Below are 13,904 nucleotides of genomic sequence, written 5' to 3' on the forward strand. Positions count from 1 at the left end.
GGTTCGTGGCTGACCAAAGGCTCAGCCTGAGCCCCGGCTTGATCTAAGGTCGAATGACAGCGCTGGAATCTGCTCAGACGCCTAGTCCATTTAGACAAGCAAGTCTGTGGTGCCAGGACCCAGCCCAAGAGCAGCTAGACACATTTTAAAACTTAGAGCAGAGGCTAGAACCAAAGGTGAAGCAGCCTAGGACAGCTGGGAGCCGAGTCTGGAGCCCTGTGCCAGGCTTCGGAGCTTCCGGGTGGCGATGGACAGGCTTGTGAGGGGTAGGGGGTGTCCAGAGAAGGCAGCCTGGCCTAGGGCACAGCTGTGCTCTGCTTTCCCCAGATGACATCTGAGGGGTGAATTCCCACAGGCCCACCTGCCTCAGGAGCAAGTAAGGCCTGTGCCAAAGCCCAGGGCACACTCTCTAGGGCTGACCTTGGACCTACAGGTAGCAGGAGAGATGAAGGTCTTGGGCCCTCAGCTCTTAAGCCCTAGGGTTGCTCCTAAAGTAGGGTTTGGTGTCACATGGCCATTAAAATAACCTGTTGTTACCGTCTGGGTTAGGCTTGGAGAGGAGAGCCCAACTATGTGGGTCAGGGTCTCTGATCTGGCTGGGAGGAGGGACAGGGGCTCCAGGAGACTCACCCACTTCGTGGTTGTGAGGAGTCAGGGTCTTTTCCAGTCTCTGAGAGCTTGAGATTGCTCCCAGCCCAACACCACCACTCAGGGTAGTGAGGCCATGCCAGGAATACTGACTTTCAGAAAATTCCACTGAGTCACAGCTTCTATAACCGTTCCTCTAAGAATCCTTCCCTGGCCGCATCCCATCTGTGCTCCCAAAGTCTTCCCTTTGGTAGAGAAGTAGTCACATGGCCTGTGGGGACTGTCCGCCACGTGAGCTCACCGTGTCAGATGGGTGAGTAGGCTAAAATCTGGGCTTCGTGGGGCCATTTCCCAGAGAGGTCATGTGACTGCTCAGTGCCTCAGTTTCCCTACCTGGGCAGTGGGAACAATCACACTGGGCTGGCTCCGGGTGTAGGGGCCTTTCCAGTGAGGCCACATCTGTGCCAAGCTGGTTAACCATGCCCTGCCTTAGCACAGAGGCCCACAGCTGTCTGCAAGGCTAGGGTCTGGAACCCACATGGCCCATCCGTGCAAATGGACATTGCCCAAGGCCTAGGACATGATTTAGACGCGTACGCCCTGGGCCGTCCTAAGTAGGGCCCTTTGATTTGTGTCTCACAGCCTGTGACCCCGAGGCCAACCCCACTCCAGTCCACCCCTCCATGGGGGCCTCTGGGCTCGTACCTGAAGGCGCGGATGGTGGTGAGTCCTTCCACAGTTTCAGCAAAGTGTGAGAGCAGCGGGAGCTGTGTGGTGTCATCCAGCTGCTGCAGATCCCTGCGACAGACAGCAGCGGTTAGCAGGGCAGCGTGTGCTCAGCCTCAGCGGGAGGGCAGCCGCAGCTGCCGGGCTGGGTGGCCTCTTCGCCTTCAGCCTCAGTTTCTCCTTGCTGAGAGAGACAGTGATGGGATGGTCCCATCACGTTACTGGGGACAGCAAAGATGCTTACGCGGAGGGCTTCAACAGAGCCCGCTAAGCCCAGGTCCTTTCACCTTGGGCAATGTCCACCTCCCATCTGGTTCCATATCACAGGTGGACACCCTGGATAGGGGACAGCTGGCCAAAGGAACAGGAAGGCCAGATTTGACGGTCTCAATTCCTTGTTTCCTAAGAACTACAGGCCTCAGGGCATCCTAGGCTAGGATCTAAATATATAGTTCCTGGGTGGGGAGAGGAGGCTACACGTCTCCATGGCAACAAGGGGCCTCCTGCTCCCTATAGCCATGCTTCATATGCCAAGTAGGCCAGCTGGGACACAAGAAGCAGCTTCCCTAGACACTGTTCCAAGAGTCAGGTACCAGGAACAGGGCGAGCATGTCTTCCCCGGCAGAGGGATGAACTGTGTGGGGCAGCTTGTGCTACAGCGTGTGGAAATACTTCAAGTGAACAGTGCAGTGTAATGTTTGGAAAGACACTGTCATTTTGGTAACGCCAGCACAGAATGTCCCCCTGGGTGCTCAGAAACTCCAGGCCATTCAGACAAAAAGTCATTTATATCAATGCTGATTCTTATGAGCAGGTGATTACAGTAAAAAAAAATGCATTTAAACATAATGATTTTGTTACCAAGCAGTATTTTGACTCTTGTTTCTTATCAACTATACACACTTGGAAAAGGTACTTAACTTTTATGGACATTACCTGGAGTTAAAAAAAAAAAGTACATTTTATATCACAAATACTTACATGCTTATATGACCAAAGCAAAGGTTTCCCAGAGCTGTTATGAATATAGTCCGATAACTCATGTTATAGATCAAAATAGAATGCATACATACATTCACATGTATGTGTATGCAAACATGTATACATACATATTAGGAATGAAGCCCAGTGCCTGGAGCATGGCAGGCAAGCGCTCTACCCGACCCATTCCTAATCTCGGTTCTACCTCACTGTTTCTAACATGCGAATTATGAATCGGGATATTGATTTAATAATGGTTGTAATCGGCGGTTTAAGTAATTGTGGTCTTTTAGTTTTTCATTCTAATTTTTTTTGAATCAGTGAGTTTCACAGAATAACTCTTAGGAAGAACTCTCTAGAATACTTCGAGGAGGAAATATGGGTGTGTGTGCGTGTGTGTGTGTGTGTGTGTGTGTGTGTGGCATGCCCTAACCTCACAAGGGCAGATCTGACCCACGAGAGTAGCTGCAAGAGCCCTAGTCCATCATATTCTCACATCAGGTGCCACCGGTGTTCCCATAGAGACCAGCCTGGTTCCCAAGTCAGCGTGGCTCCTGGGATCATACAGTCCTCACGGTGACCATTGGGACAGATGAATGAAGGACATAAATGAGCATTTACCCTGCCCTAGCAATTCCATCCTGACCACATCTCCCAAGGAAACAACTGAGATATGAACTGTATAGCACATGTGCTGACCGACGGTAGCTAGGAGAGGCATTTCCTCCATTCCTCTTGGCTCTTTCTAGTTCCAATTTTGGGAAAGCACAGCTCTATTACTTTTACGATGATGATTCTGGCAAGCGTCCCAAACTGCCACCACAAAGGACTTTCCTATCCCTGTTCCCACACCTCTACCCACCAGACTAGAATGCCGCTGTCACCTGGATGCCACTCGGAAGTACTTCTGGATGAAGTAGCACACCACAGCTAGGGGTAGGAGAGCCACGAGGAACACGGGTGTGACATAGGAGATGACAGTCAGGGCAGAGACACAGAGCAGGGTGGATCGGCTCAGACACTCCAGCGTGGATGGGATGTGCTGAGGAGGTGAGGGGAGACAGCGGGGACATTTCTGTATTAGACTCTTCGGAGTACTACGTGCCACAATGTTTGTCTTTCGTTTTATGGCAGGCTCATAGCGCATCTGTCCCGCTACCCTGCAAGCTCTCTGTGGGCAGGAGTCAAGACTCTGTTTTTCTCACCGTCTAGTGAGATAAGTCAACAAAGGAAATAGGCTGAACTCAAGGGAATATTCAGAATATCTGAGCCAGGGAAATCTTAGATAGAAGCCAAAAAGACCTGGTTTCCCTTCAGACTTACAAAGCCTTCAAGGGAGGCCCCAGACCCCAAGGCAGTGTCCATCAGACAGGGACACCGGGATCCCCACAAAGGGACACTGGGCTCTCTACATGGACTCTGATCATCTATGCAGAGAGACCAGCATCCAAGAGGAAAAACCCCTGGGGTCCCAAGGAAATCATGGCATAGTCGGTACCTGGTCAATGGTGTTACAGTCAGATGAAAACCTGTTCAGGATGCTCCCCAGGGGTGTGGTCTCAAAGAACCTAGGAGGCAAGAAGAACCACTTTTTACTGATTTAGTTTGTTTATGGGATGATTTAAATGTTCCTAGAACATCTGTAGGTCTGGCTTCCTCGGAGCAGTTGCCTTCGTGGGTCTACAAATATCTGGCTGTGTCCTTGAGAAGTCCTACAGCCACTCAAAGGGTGTTGGCTTCCATTTAGCCTCCTTCCCTCACAGGTAGTCACGGATGTCCTCCTCAGTCTGACTCACTTGGCAGCTGATCCCTTGGGACACAGAGTCCTCTCCCAGAAGCGTAGGTCCCCGTGGACAGCCTGTCAACTGGCTGACAGTGAGAGGCTATGCTGACTGTCAGCACTCTGTCCTGGAGTTGGCCCAACCCAACCAGAGAGTTGCTAAACTTCAGATTGGGGGCAAACAGAGAATAAGTCAACAAGGCTGCCCTGTCCATGGGCCACAGAGAGATAACAAAAGTTGGAAGTACGGTTGTAGCCAGGCAGGGGGCTGTGAAGTAGGGTCCCAGAGGTCTGGAAGGCATGAGACCATGTAACACGTTTGTCTCTGTGGTTCGGGTGTGATGTTATAGCTTCTAGACACCTGGCACTTTCTGAGCTCTGCTCCATCACATGAGGGCAATTTGAACAGTTAATCCTGCTTCCAGTGCCAGAAACTGCAGGCTGCGGAGGGAGGGGAGAGTGGAAGCAGAGGAACTTGTGGGCTGAGACGGACAGATTATACCACCTAGGGAAGGGAGTTAACCTTTACCCAAAGTTTGCAGATGCCCATGTTGAAGGCTGATGTGAACATCAGATGAGCCAATCATGTAAAATAAATGCTCACAGGGTCTGCCGAGTAAATGTCAATTCTCTCTGTTTCTTGCATAAGGACACCCTGGCTTGAGTCATCCCCACAAGCCTGTGACAGAGGCCATCAGTGTTCATCTTATAGAGGAGGGATTTGGGACTCAAAGCATAGTGTCCTGCCCTGGTATTATTGGGTCTGGAGTACCTCATGGGGGCCAGGATAATGCAGTTGAGCAGACTGTGGTGCAACCTCTTGGCCACTTTCAGTCCTGTCCACTCCACAGTGACAGAGGTGACAAGGCACAGCACGATACCCAGGCTGCAGAGCACGGTGAATACCATGGCATAGACAGACTGGTCCAGGGCACATTCCTGGGGTGGGGGGATGAGAGTATCCTGGGGTTGTCTGTGGGCTCAGCCCCCCCCCTTCTCTCTGCCAGCCCTGCTGTGGGCTGCAATCATACCTGGCTGAGGGAACAGTTCCTGGCAGCAGGGCTCAGCACCAGGGCACTGTCAGTCCACTTGGCCAACCAGTAGTCAATGGCCACCAAGACCATGTGCTTGAGCAGCTGGGAGAAGACAAGCAGGGACAGGAGCAGAACGCCGGCAGAGGACAAATACTTAGAGCAGGCTCGCCACGGGATCTTAGCTCGCTGATGCAGCACCGAGGATAAGTCGTCATCTTCCTCGCTCTCAGCGGCCTCCTCTGTGGGGCGCAAGAACCCACCCTGTAGCTTCACAGATCCCAACTCTCTGAAGATGAACCAGGGGACATCTTATTCCCACTTTGAGATGGGAAAGCATATAGAAAAAAGAAAGATGCGCCATCAAACCACGCTACGCGACCATGCCTAGAACCCTGGGTTTTAGTCTCTCCATGTGTGATGGCTAATACTGTCAAGTAGAATCACCTATAAGACAAGTCGCTTGGCACGCTGTGATGGATTATCTACAACAGGCTAATGAAGTTGGGAAGGCCTGCCCACCACGGGTGGCGCCAGTCCATGAGTTGCAGTACTAAACTGAATAAAAAGGAGAAAGTGAGCTGAACATTTGTGGCTCTCTGCTGCCTGATTGGGGATACAAAGTGACCCCCCAGCCTCGTTCATGTCACCACGCCTTTCCTGTCACGACGGGTTATATCCCTAGACCTGCAAGCCCCAACACACCTTTCTGAAGGTTGCTTCTTGTCAGTTATTAAAAGGAACTAGCTTATGGTGGGAGTTCACTGCACTCCCAGGCTGGTGGTCCATACCTTCCTCCTCTTCCTCATCCAGTAGAAGACCATCTTTGGAGGACATGGCACGGGGCAGGCCCTGAGACGGCTCTGCGGCTTTCCTCTCCATGACTGTCTCCTGAAAGACAGACGGACACCGGCCAGTGTCTTCAGGGGGTGCTTGTGGGAAAGGAGAGGTTGGGGACAGCTACATTAGTGCCAGAGTTTATTTCTTCTCTTTATCAACCAACAGCACCTGCTATCTCAGAGGGGAATATTCTTCTGTGTGTGTGAAGGAGTCTATGTAGCCAAGATCAGCCCTGAATTCTCCATTTTCCTGCCTCATCCTCCCCAGTCTTTTACTATAGGTATGCACCACCACACCTGATTCTGCCCTGTCTTAGTCTCCGAGATGCAAGCAGCTCAGGTGGGCACACGACCGTGGACTGGCTAACCCTCACATGCCAGCATCCTAACAGGGTGAGCCCACGACTGGATGAGTAAGAAGGTTCTGCTGAGCTGTGAGAAAGCCCAGGGTTACTGACACCGTGCCGCTGCAGTGAAAATGGGGCAGATCTGAGTGCAGTCGAGCAAAGAGACAGAGAGAAACCAGTGACGAATGAAGCCACAACTCTCCTGGGGCTCTCTGGTTTCATGAACCAACAATTCCTTACCACCACCACCCCCCTTTTTTTTGTTTAGATAGTTTGAGCTGGTTTTCAGGAGTCTTTCAGCTAAGTGGTATCTGGACATCTGTGTGCATCTGAGTCTGTCCTGGGTCCCTGCACAGGTGCCAGCTATGCCCTGGAAGAGCAAATTCAAGACAACCCTACATCTGTCCTTTTGGAGACGTCATGGGGGTGATGAGGACCAGCGGGCCTTCTGAGCTCAGATTTAGTAGAACCTTCTATTTAAGGATGGCTATCTGGTCCCCATATTCTCACCTTCTCCAGTTCTTGGTCTTGCCGATTCATGAGGGTTTTCCAATGCTCAAAGAGCTGGCACTCAGACCTCTGGAAGTCCTTAAGTGTCCCCTCTCTCTGAATGGTACCGTCCTTCATAGCGATGATCTGCCAAGGAAGCCACAATATAGGTAGCTTAGAGAAGTCTGAGACAGAGGGATGGCCATCTTGATGTACTGTGCAGTGTGGTAACCCACCCTCACCAACATCATTCTCAGTGGGTGTCCCAGCAGAGCTAACGAGTGTACCTTGGCCAGTTTCCAGACACTGAGCAGGCCAACTGTACGCTACCCCGAGTTGTTCCTGATGTAGAGTCTATCAGTTGTGGTAACATGCTTGTTAGTCTAAGTGAGTGTGTCTGTGCCCTTTTGGAGTACAGCAAACTGTATCTGAAGCACGAACGTCACCATCATACAGAGCCAGCTTTAACTGGCACCCACCCATCCTGAGGTCCTGTGCACAAGGACCTCATGGGGCAGACACCTCCATGTTTGCTTTACTGGACTCAGGATTATTCTCCAATACAACCACAGTGCTTTGCTTTCTGAAGCCATTTAACCTGTTTTTTAATAGCTTTAAAATTGTTTTTTTTTTCTTTTCATAGAGGAGGGGGCTCTCACTCCACAAGGAAGGTTTATTTTGAAAGAAATTAATTAACAGACCTATTTGGCTCAGACTTGAAGCTCAGAGAGGGTCTCAGATGTGTGGCTGCTATCCACAGAAGTTTTGACACAGGAGTAGGCAGGTGGTCAATCATCTTTATCTTAGCATTAAGTGAATCCCAATGAGATGGAGAAAAACTATGCCCTACCTACTGAAAAACGGGGAGGGGAGTAATCAGTGTGGGGGTCACAACACCATGTTCTGTGGGAATGTTGTCTGCAGGACTGCTGCCACTGTTCTTCCAGCATTCTGCATCTGACTGAGGCTCCACCCAACCCATCCCTGAAGGCCAGTGATCCAGGGAGTCGGCTGGAACAGGATCATCCACAGCCAAGCCAGGCAGGGAATGTCTGCAGGCGCAGGTGACACCAAGTCTCTGGACTATTCAGTATTTCTTAGCCTATACAAAACCACCCAGGGCTGGTGTCTTGTGCTTTGTGACCATCAGCCATTGCTGCTGGGATTGGACCGGTTCTGTTGAAGATCACACATGCATGCATACACACACGCACACACACACACACCGCTCCACAGTCTGTCCTCTTGTGTTCCCTACCCAATCTGCATGAGGCAAGTACTGTAGCTTGTGAGTCACCAGGACCACTGTCCTCTTGTCATCCCGGAGCAGCTCAAGGATGCCAGCCTGCATCAGGTGGTCACTCAGATGGACATCCAAAGCTGAGAAAGGGTCATCCTGAGAGAGATGATACAACGTGTGGGGAACAGGTGGATGTAAGCAGAAGTCTCCAGAGTCCTATCGAAGCTTGATCTAGGTACCGACACCAGCTAGCTTTGTGGCTAGCCTTGAAATCCCCACATGTCCTCTTGAGGGCTCCAGTGTCTTACTTATCACCCTTAAACAGACATTATCAGTCGGCTTCTGGCCCTCTGCGGCATCCATGGATACCCATCTCCTACGATGCCTGAACTCCTCAGGACGGTGCCCCAGGTCTCTCCAGTTTGCTCAGCCCCCCTTTTTATTCCCACTTCTCATCTGTCCTTCCCAATTGCCCGAGCTGTCCTTTCTGTGTGACACGCTGATCTGACTTCTGCGTGAAGCGCTTTCCATCCAGCATCCACCTAAGTACAGGTCCTGCTCCCGTGTCCTATCCTCTCTGTCCCAGGGACAACCCTGTGCAGAGCCAGGTCTGGTAGTCTGTACACCCCTGCCTGCAAGATCCCCAGGATCTCACATCCTGAGCTGTCCCTGTGACCAATGAACTTATCGAATGTAGGAAGGTAGCCACTGGACTCTTCTTCACGGTCATTTAAATATCAGATGGGGCCTTGGATGACCTAGAACCTCATAAATTGCTGACTGTGTGTCAGGTCTAAGAATTACGTGAAGCATCACTGGGGAGGAGAGCTGTGTGTGCTGAGGGTCGGGGCACAGAATAAAGCCAGGATCAGAAAGCTGAGGTCGCTTGTGCCGAGGCTTTGTCTGAATGCCTATTTCCTTTTTGCTTAATTGAGTCTTCAAGGCTCTCTCCAGGAAGCCCTCCCTGAACACTCTGGCCATCATAGCTTAGCGTTGAACCGGCTATATTTCCTGTACATATGTGAGTCTGTCTCCCTAATCAAACTTCAAATCTTCAAGGTCAAGGGCTGGGTATTAAGAGTCTTCAGTATCAACCAAGGTACATGAGTCATGGGGGGGGGGGGACACGTTTTGTCTCGTATTTGACACTTAGAGTGTTGTGTTGAGGAGGGTTCTGAGGCCAAGCTGAGTTCCCTAGAGAAATAACTCAGAAATTCATTAGCAATGTCTAACCTGAGCACAAGCTGGGAAATGGTGTTTGTACTCTGATGGTGGGGGCTGCTGTTTGGTCCTTTAGATACGTAGTCTCTAACCACGGCTTGCCTGCTCTCAAGGTGACTGGAAGGCTCAATGGGAAGTCCGTAATAAGCTATCTGCACTGTTCTTGCCTGCCTTGGTTTCTCTACAAGACGACGCTGTGTATCTAGCAGGAGAAATTTGTTCCTGATTGGAGGGGGTGTTGGATGATGATGAGTGTAAGGGAACCAGGCAGTCAGATGTGTGTGTCCAAGGGGAGCTTCAGCTGGGGCACTCACCAAGAAGACAACATTGGTGTGCTGGTAGAGGGCTCGGGCCACACTGATTCTCTGCCGCTGACCACCAGACAAGTTGATACCCTGTCACCAAAGCAGAGGAAAAGATCATGCTTTCAGCCCTTCAGGTTCTCACTGTGCACTTGGAGCTCTATGAGAAGATGGAGTCACCCCCAGACAACAGTCGGGGTGCTGTGTAAATATTCTCCGAACGGAAGCATTCTCTCCTGGATAGAGAAAGGAAGCTTATAAGACTCAGGGAGCTAAGGAACGTTAATGGTATTCAGGAAGTAAGGAAAACTCACAAGGTTCAGAAAGCTCCTGAAACTTACACGATTCATGGTTATAACAGCAGAAAGCAATGCAATTGCTGCAGAAGAGAGACTCCAACTGGCCACTCTGCAGTAAGTTATGCAGGCTGCTGCAGGGAAGCAGCTTTTGTGAGTTATTAGCCATGTTGGAGTGGGCTTTGGATGATGCAGCTGCCTTTGAAACAGTCATACTTCCTTAATTAACCCCCAATAGACTCACAGGTTCACTAAGACAGACTTGGATGGAACTGGTTTTGGGTCTGTTGTTGGTGCCATATCTGGGGTAAACAGAGATTTCTTTATGCCTCCCCAGGGGAAGACACGTAACACAGCACAACAGTTATCTCAATTTCACACTACTTGAAGTTCTTCAGGCCTTTCCTTTGTCCAATTCTACCATTCTTCTTCCTAAGAAGGACCTCAGGGAACAGTGGGAGCACGGTAGGGAGCAGGGTGGGATCTGCTACTAACCCGTTCCCCAATCTGAGTCTGGTCTCCATGGGGCAGGATGTCTATGTCCGGTTGCAGGGAGCAGGCTTCAATGACCATCTTGTACCTGGAGAGTAAGGACAGGGGTTAGCTGACTAACCTGGTCAGAGTGGGGCCTGAATCCTTTCATGGTCATTAGTCTGTGGCTTGCTGTGCCCGGCGAGTGTTGGCTTTAATGCACTTCCTGCCTAGGGCAAGCAAACACCATGAGAGCATAAAAGAGCTAAGGTCAGCGCTCACACAGCCTGGGGCAAGTTAAATATTTGAAGGATGAAATCGTATGGAAGCAAATAGGCTGAGTGAGGGATGAGATGGGGCTTATGGTCCCCGAGCAGTGGGAAATGCTGTAGCCAGAGCTCATGCTGGGGCACCATCTGGGAAAACCGCTGCTGATTGTTTGGAGGTGGTAATGATGATGGTTGATCAAATATTTGCCTAGCCTGCACTTCTCATCCTTTTCTGGCCAGCTCTACGTCTGAGCAGGAGCCAGCCAGCATCCAGGGAGTTTCTTGGTGACACATGTCCTTAGGTAGCTTTGGATTTGACACCCATTTCAGTAATGTACTGGCTCACCTTGGGTAAGGTATTTAAGCTTCAGAACCTTGCTTCCCTCGCCCAGAAAATGGGCATAAGAGTATTACTGCCAGGGATAAGCACACGTAGGAGAGTGGGAGCTACAAGGTTAACCATGCCTAGCTTAGCCCCACTCCCATAGCTGGACAAAGCAGCAATGTCCTCACCCTCCTCTCACACATGGGAAGGGGCTGCTGGAACCAGGCACCTCTGGACCCTTTGCAGACGGACTAGATAGTGGCGGCTGGATTCTAGGATGCCCACAAGCGCCAAGACCACACCCAGCCCTCCCAGTCCTCTGTCAGATGCTATTACCGCTGCTTATTGAAGGGACTCTCGAAGGTGATGTTCTCCTCCACAGTGGCGTTTAGCAGCCATGGTTTCTGAGATGCATAGGCCACAGGGCCTCTGGTCCTAGGACAAACTGGTGGTGAGGGTTATGCTCTTCCCTGGGGGCTCATTCTCAGAGCAACTGTCAGGCCAATCAATGGCTTAGGCCTTGAGATGGCCAGGTCAGGTGACAGGAATCTGTGATGGGTCCTGCACTGCTCTTTCTGATGGCCTCGATCCTCCAAAAGGATCTCTAGTTCCTCCAACCCCGCTTTGTACCTCTAATCCCAGGGACCCAGTATGCAGCCACATGTGAGGGTCTGAGTACAGCCTAACTTGGGAACTCACTGTGTGATCACATGGGTATACGGGGAGACCCAGGACTTGGCTCTTTCTGAAAGGAGAATGGGGAAGGTCCCCCATGACATAGGCTTTGGGAGGAAAATCTCCCAGGTCAGAGGAGACCAGATAGAGCCTGCTAAAGCAGGCAAGACTGCATCAAGACATGAATCAGTGTTCTGAGGCCAAGTGGAAGCCCTAGCCTAAGCCTCGGGTGGCTATGAACAGGACTTTGATCCCATCTACCCTAGCTTCCACCAGCCCCATCCCAACACTGTCACCCAACCAAGCAATTCCTGACCCAGCTCCTTTAATCCCTCAGCAGCTGCTGAACTCTGCACAAAGGACACTTTTACAGAACCAGGGCCGGGGCAATCACATTCCGTGTGCTGCAGTTTCCAAGGCCCCGCTTCCCGCTGAGAATAAACAGGTATGATATCCACAGGTATGGCAACTCCCGGAACACAGCGGAGCACAGAGCTCTTTCCAGGACCCAGCTGCTCCCAGCACAATGGCTCTTCCTTTGAGGAAGCCTGCCGGTCAGGCGTTCACGCTCAGCACAGGTACCTGACATCAGAGTCTGCCGCTGTATCCCGCTCTGGGCCGCTGCAGTGGGAGAAAGACACAGGTCAGCCCCACCATGGAGATTTTAGCTCCTTCAAACCCCACCACGTGCTTCTGCAGGCTCTGGCACCCAGTCTGCAGATGTGGCCTAGATGTGGTGAGGCGGGCAAGCCTCACTCCCTGACCATGTGGGTACGTGAAGAAACCCAGCAGTCGGGTCATTTAATGGGGAGAATAGGGTGGGAAGGCCCCATGCGGGGAAACTTCCTGGGTCAGAGGAGTAGCCTGGTAGACTTCTCAGCCTCACCCTGGACTCTAGGTTCAAACGAGCAAGTCAAGACCTCAGGCCAACAGGGTGCTCTGACCCCAGCCAGGTTGGGCCAAGCAGTCGACAGAATCTGTACCATGTGGGTGGCCACCTACAATCAGGAAGCTGAGAGAGAAGTTCCAAGCATGAATTGCGGCCCTTCCCACATGGCACACCAGAAGAATCTTAGCATGTAGGGGAATCAGCCAGAGAGAGACATGGGCACTGGTGCTCCTGGGCACCGCCTGCTCCCAACAGCTCCAGCGTGAACTGCTGTTATTTTATTATCGTTGGGCACATCTGGACTTTCACATGCCACGTCTGGGTTTGGGCTCAAGTGGTACAACCACTATGGTTTGAGAGGCTGGGCCTGTGGGGACGAGGTGGCAGGCAAGGCAGAAAGTAGCAGAAGAGGTGTCTCTGAGGCTGTGTGGGAAGCCTTAGTTGACTGGTGAGCTGCCCAGAGGATCAGCTTCGCCAGTGCAGCATTCAGCCTCCAGGCTTTGCCTGTGTTCTCAGGGAAGGAGTGAAGGCTGTGCTGTCTTTGTCAACCATCCATTAACATTGGAATTTTTAGTCTTTCATTGAGCATATTTAACATGACTGAATGTTCTGTGTATAGCATGAAGGATGCCCATCGCTGCTTCTTAGAGACAAGGTTTTTGTTTTTCTCATATTCCTGGAGCCTTTCAAGAACTATCTTTCCAATTATTTGTTTCCTACCTCATAATTATTTTTTATTTAAAGGCAGGGATTCTTGTCTTCTAGGCTGGCCTTGAACTCCCAATCCTCCTGCCTTCACCTCCTAGGTACTGGGATTACAGGTGCACCACCAGCCCGGGCTCCTGCCACACAAGCATTGTTTGTCTAAGGATTTTGTCCTCCCCTCTGTAACCAATTTGCCTTCACTGAAGCTGCCAGGCTTAGCCTCACGCTTCTGAGACCCTGTGACTGCACAACCTTGGACTCACACTTAGTGTTCTCACCCACAGGCCCCAGCACCCCACCCATGCCAAACCTGTCCCAAGGCGGTACCTGGGGTCCTCTCCCTCGCTGTCCGAAAGGCTGCTGGGTCAAAAAGAAAGATGAACACCAGTTAATTCCCGATTGCCTTCCATCATGCCGGAGCTTCATGGAGAAGCAGTCCCTGCTCCTCCCACCTCCCACCCTTTCCAGGGGCCCGGGTGGCTTCCTGGAAGCAGAATTGACTCATCTCAATCTCCACGTCCGTCCGAGTACCGTCCAAACAGCACAGGCCCAGCTGCTGCTACTGGCATTGACCTGGGGCAGCCATGAGGCTGGCTGGGCACCATACTGGTTTTGTACCCAGGACAACTGAAACCAGGGAGGGAATTTGACTTTCCCACAGCCCCCTACAGTCACCATTGCACACAATGCTTCTCACACTGCAGAATCTAATGGCAGATCAAAAATAATT

General features: G+C 51.3%; 1 protein-coding gene across 2 annotated transcripts in view; it reads right to left on the reverse strand.

Annotated features, from left to right (window-relative positions):
* Abcc8 (ATP binding cassette subfamily C member 8) overlaps positions 1-13,904 on the reverse strand; it is a 76,879-nt gene that overhangs the window by 14,471 nt on the left and 48,504 nt on the right. Inside the window, exons 17-29 of one of the 2 annotated variants that reach the window (XM_075953020.1) lie at positions 13,502-13,534; positions 12,163-12,201; positions 11,242-11,340; positions 10,336-10,420; positions 9,557-9,637; positions 8,040-8,177; positions 6,803-6,928; positions 5,898-5,997; positions 5,107-5,348; positions 4,848-5,014; positions 3,794-3,863; positions 3,180-3,337; positions 1,294-1,386 (exon numbers count right to left, since the gene is read on the reverse strand). In XM_075953020.1, coding sequence (XP_075809135.1) covers positions 1,294-1,386; positions 3,180-3,337; positions 3,794-3,863; positions 4,848-5,014; positions 5,107-5,348; positions 5,898-5,997; positions 6,803-6,928; positions 8,040-8,177; positions 9,557-9,637; positions 10,336-10,420; positions 11,242-11,340; positions 12,163-12,201; positions 13,502-13,534 — 1,431 coding nt within the window. The remainder of the gene's footprint in view (positions 1-1,293; positions 1,387-3,179; positions 3,338-3,793; positions 3,864-4,847; positions 5,015-5,106; positions 5,349-5,897; positions 5,998-6,802; positions 6,929-8,039; positions 8,178-9,556; positions 9,638-10,335; positions 10,421-11,241; positions 11,341-12,162; positions 12,202-13,501; positions 13,535-13,904) is intronic. The other variant, XM_075953021.1, reaches the window with a different exon arrangement.

This window comes from Microtus pennsylvanicus, chromosome 18 (assembly GCF_037038515.1).
Source record: "Microtus pennsylvanicus isolate mMicPen1 chromosome 18, mMicPen1.hap1, whole genome shotgun sequence".
Taxonomy (NCBI): Eukaryota; Metazoa; Chordata; class Mammalia; order Rodentia; family Cricetidae; genus Microtus; species Microtus pennsylvanicus.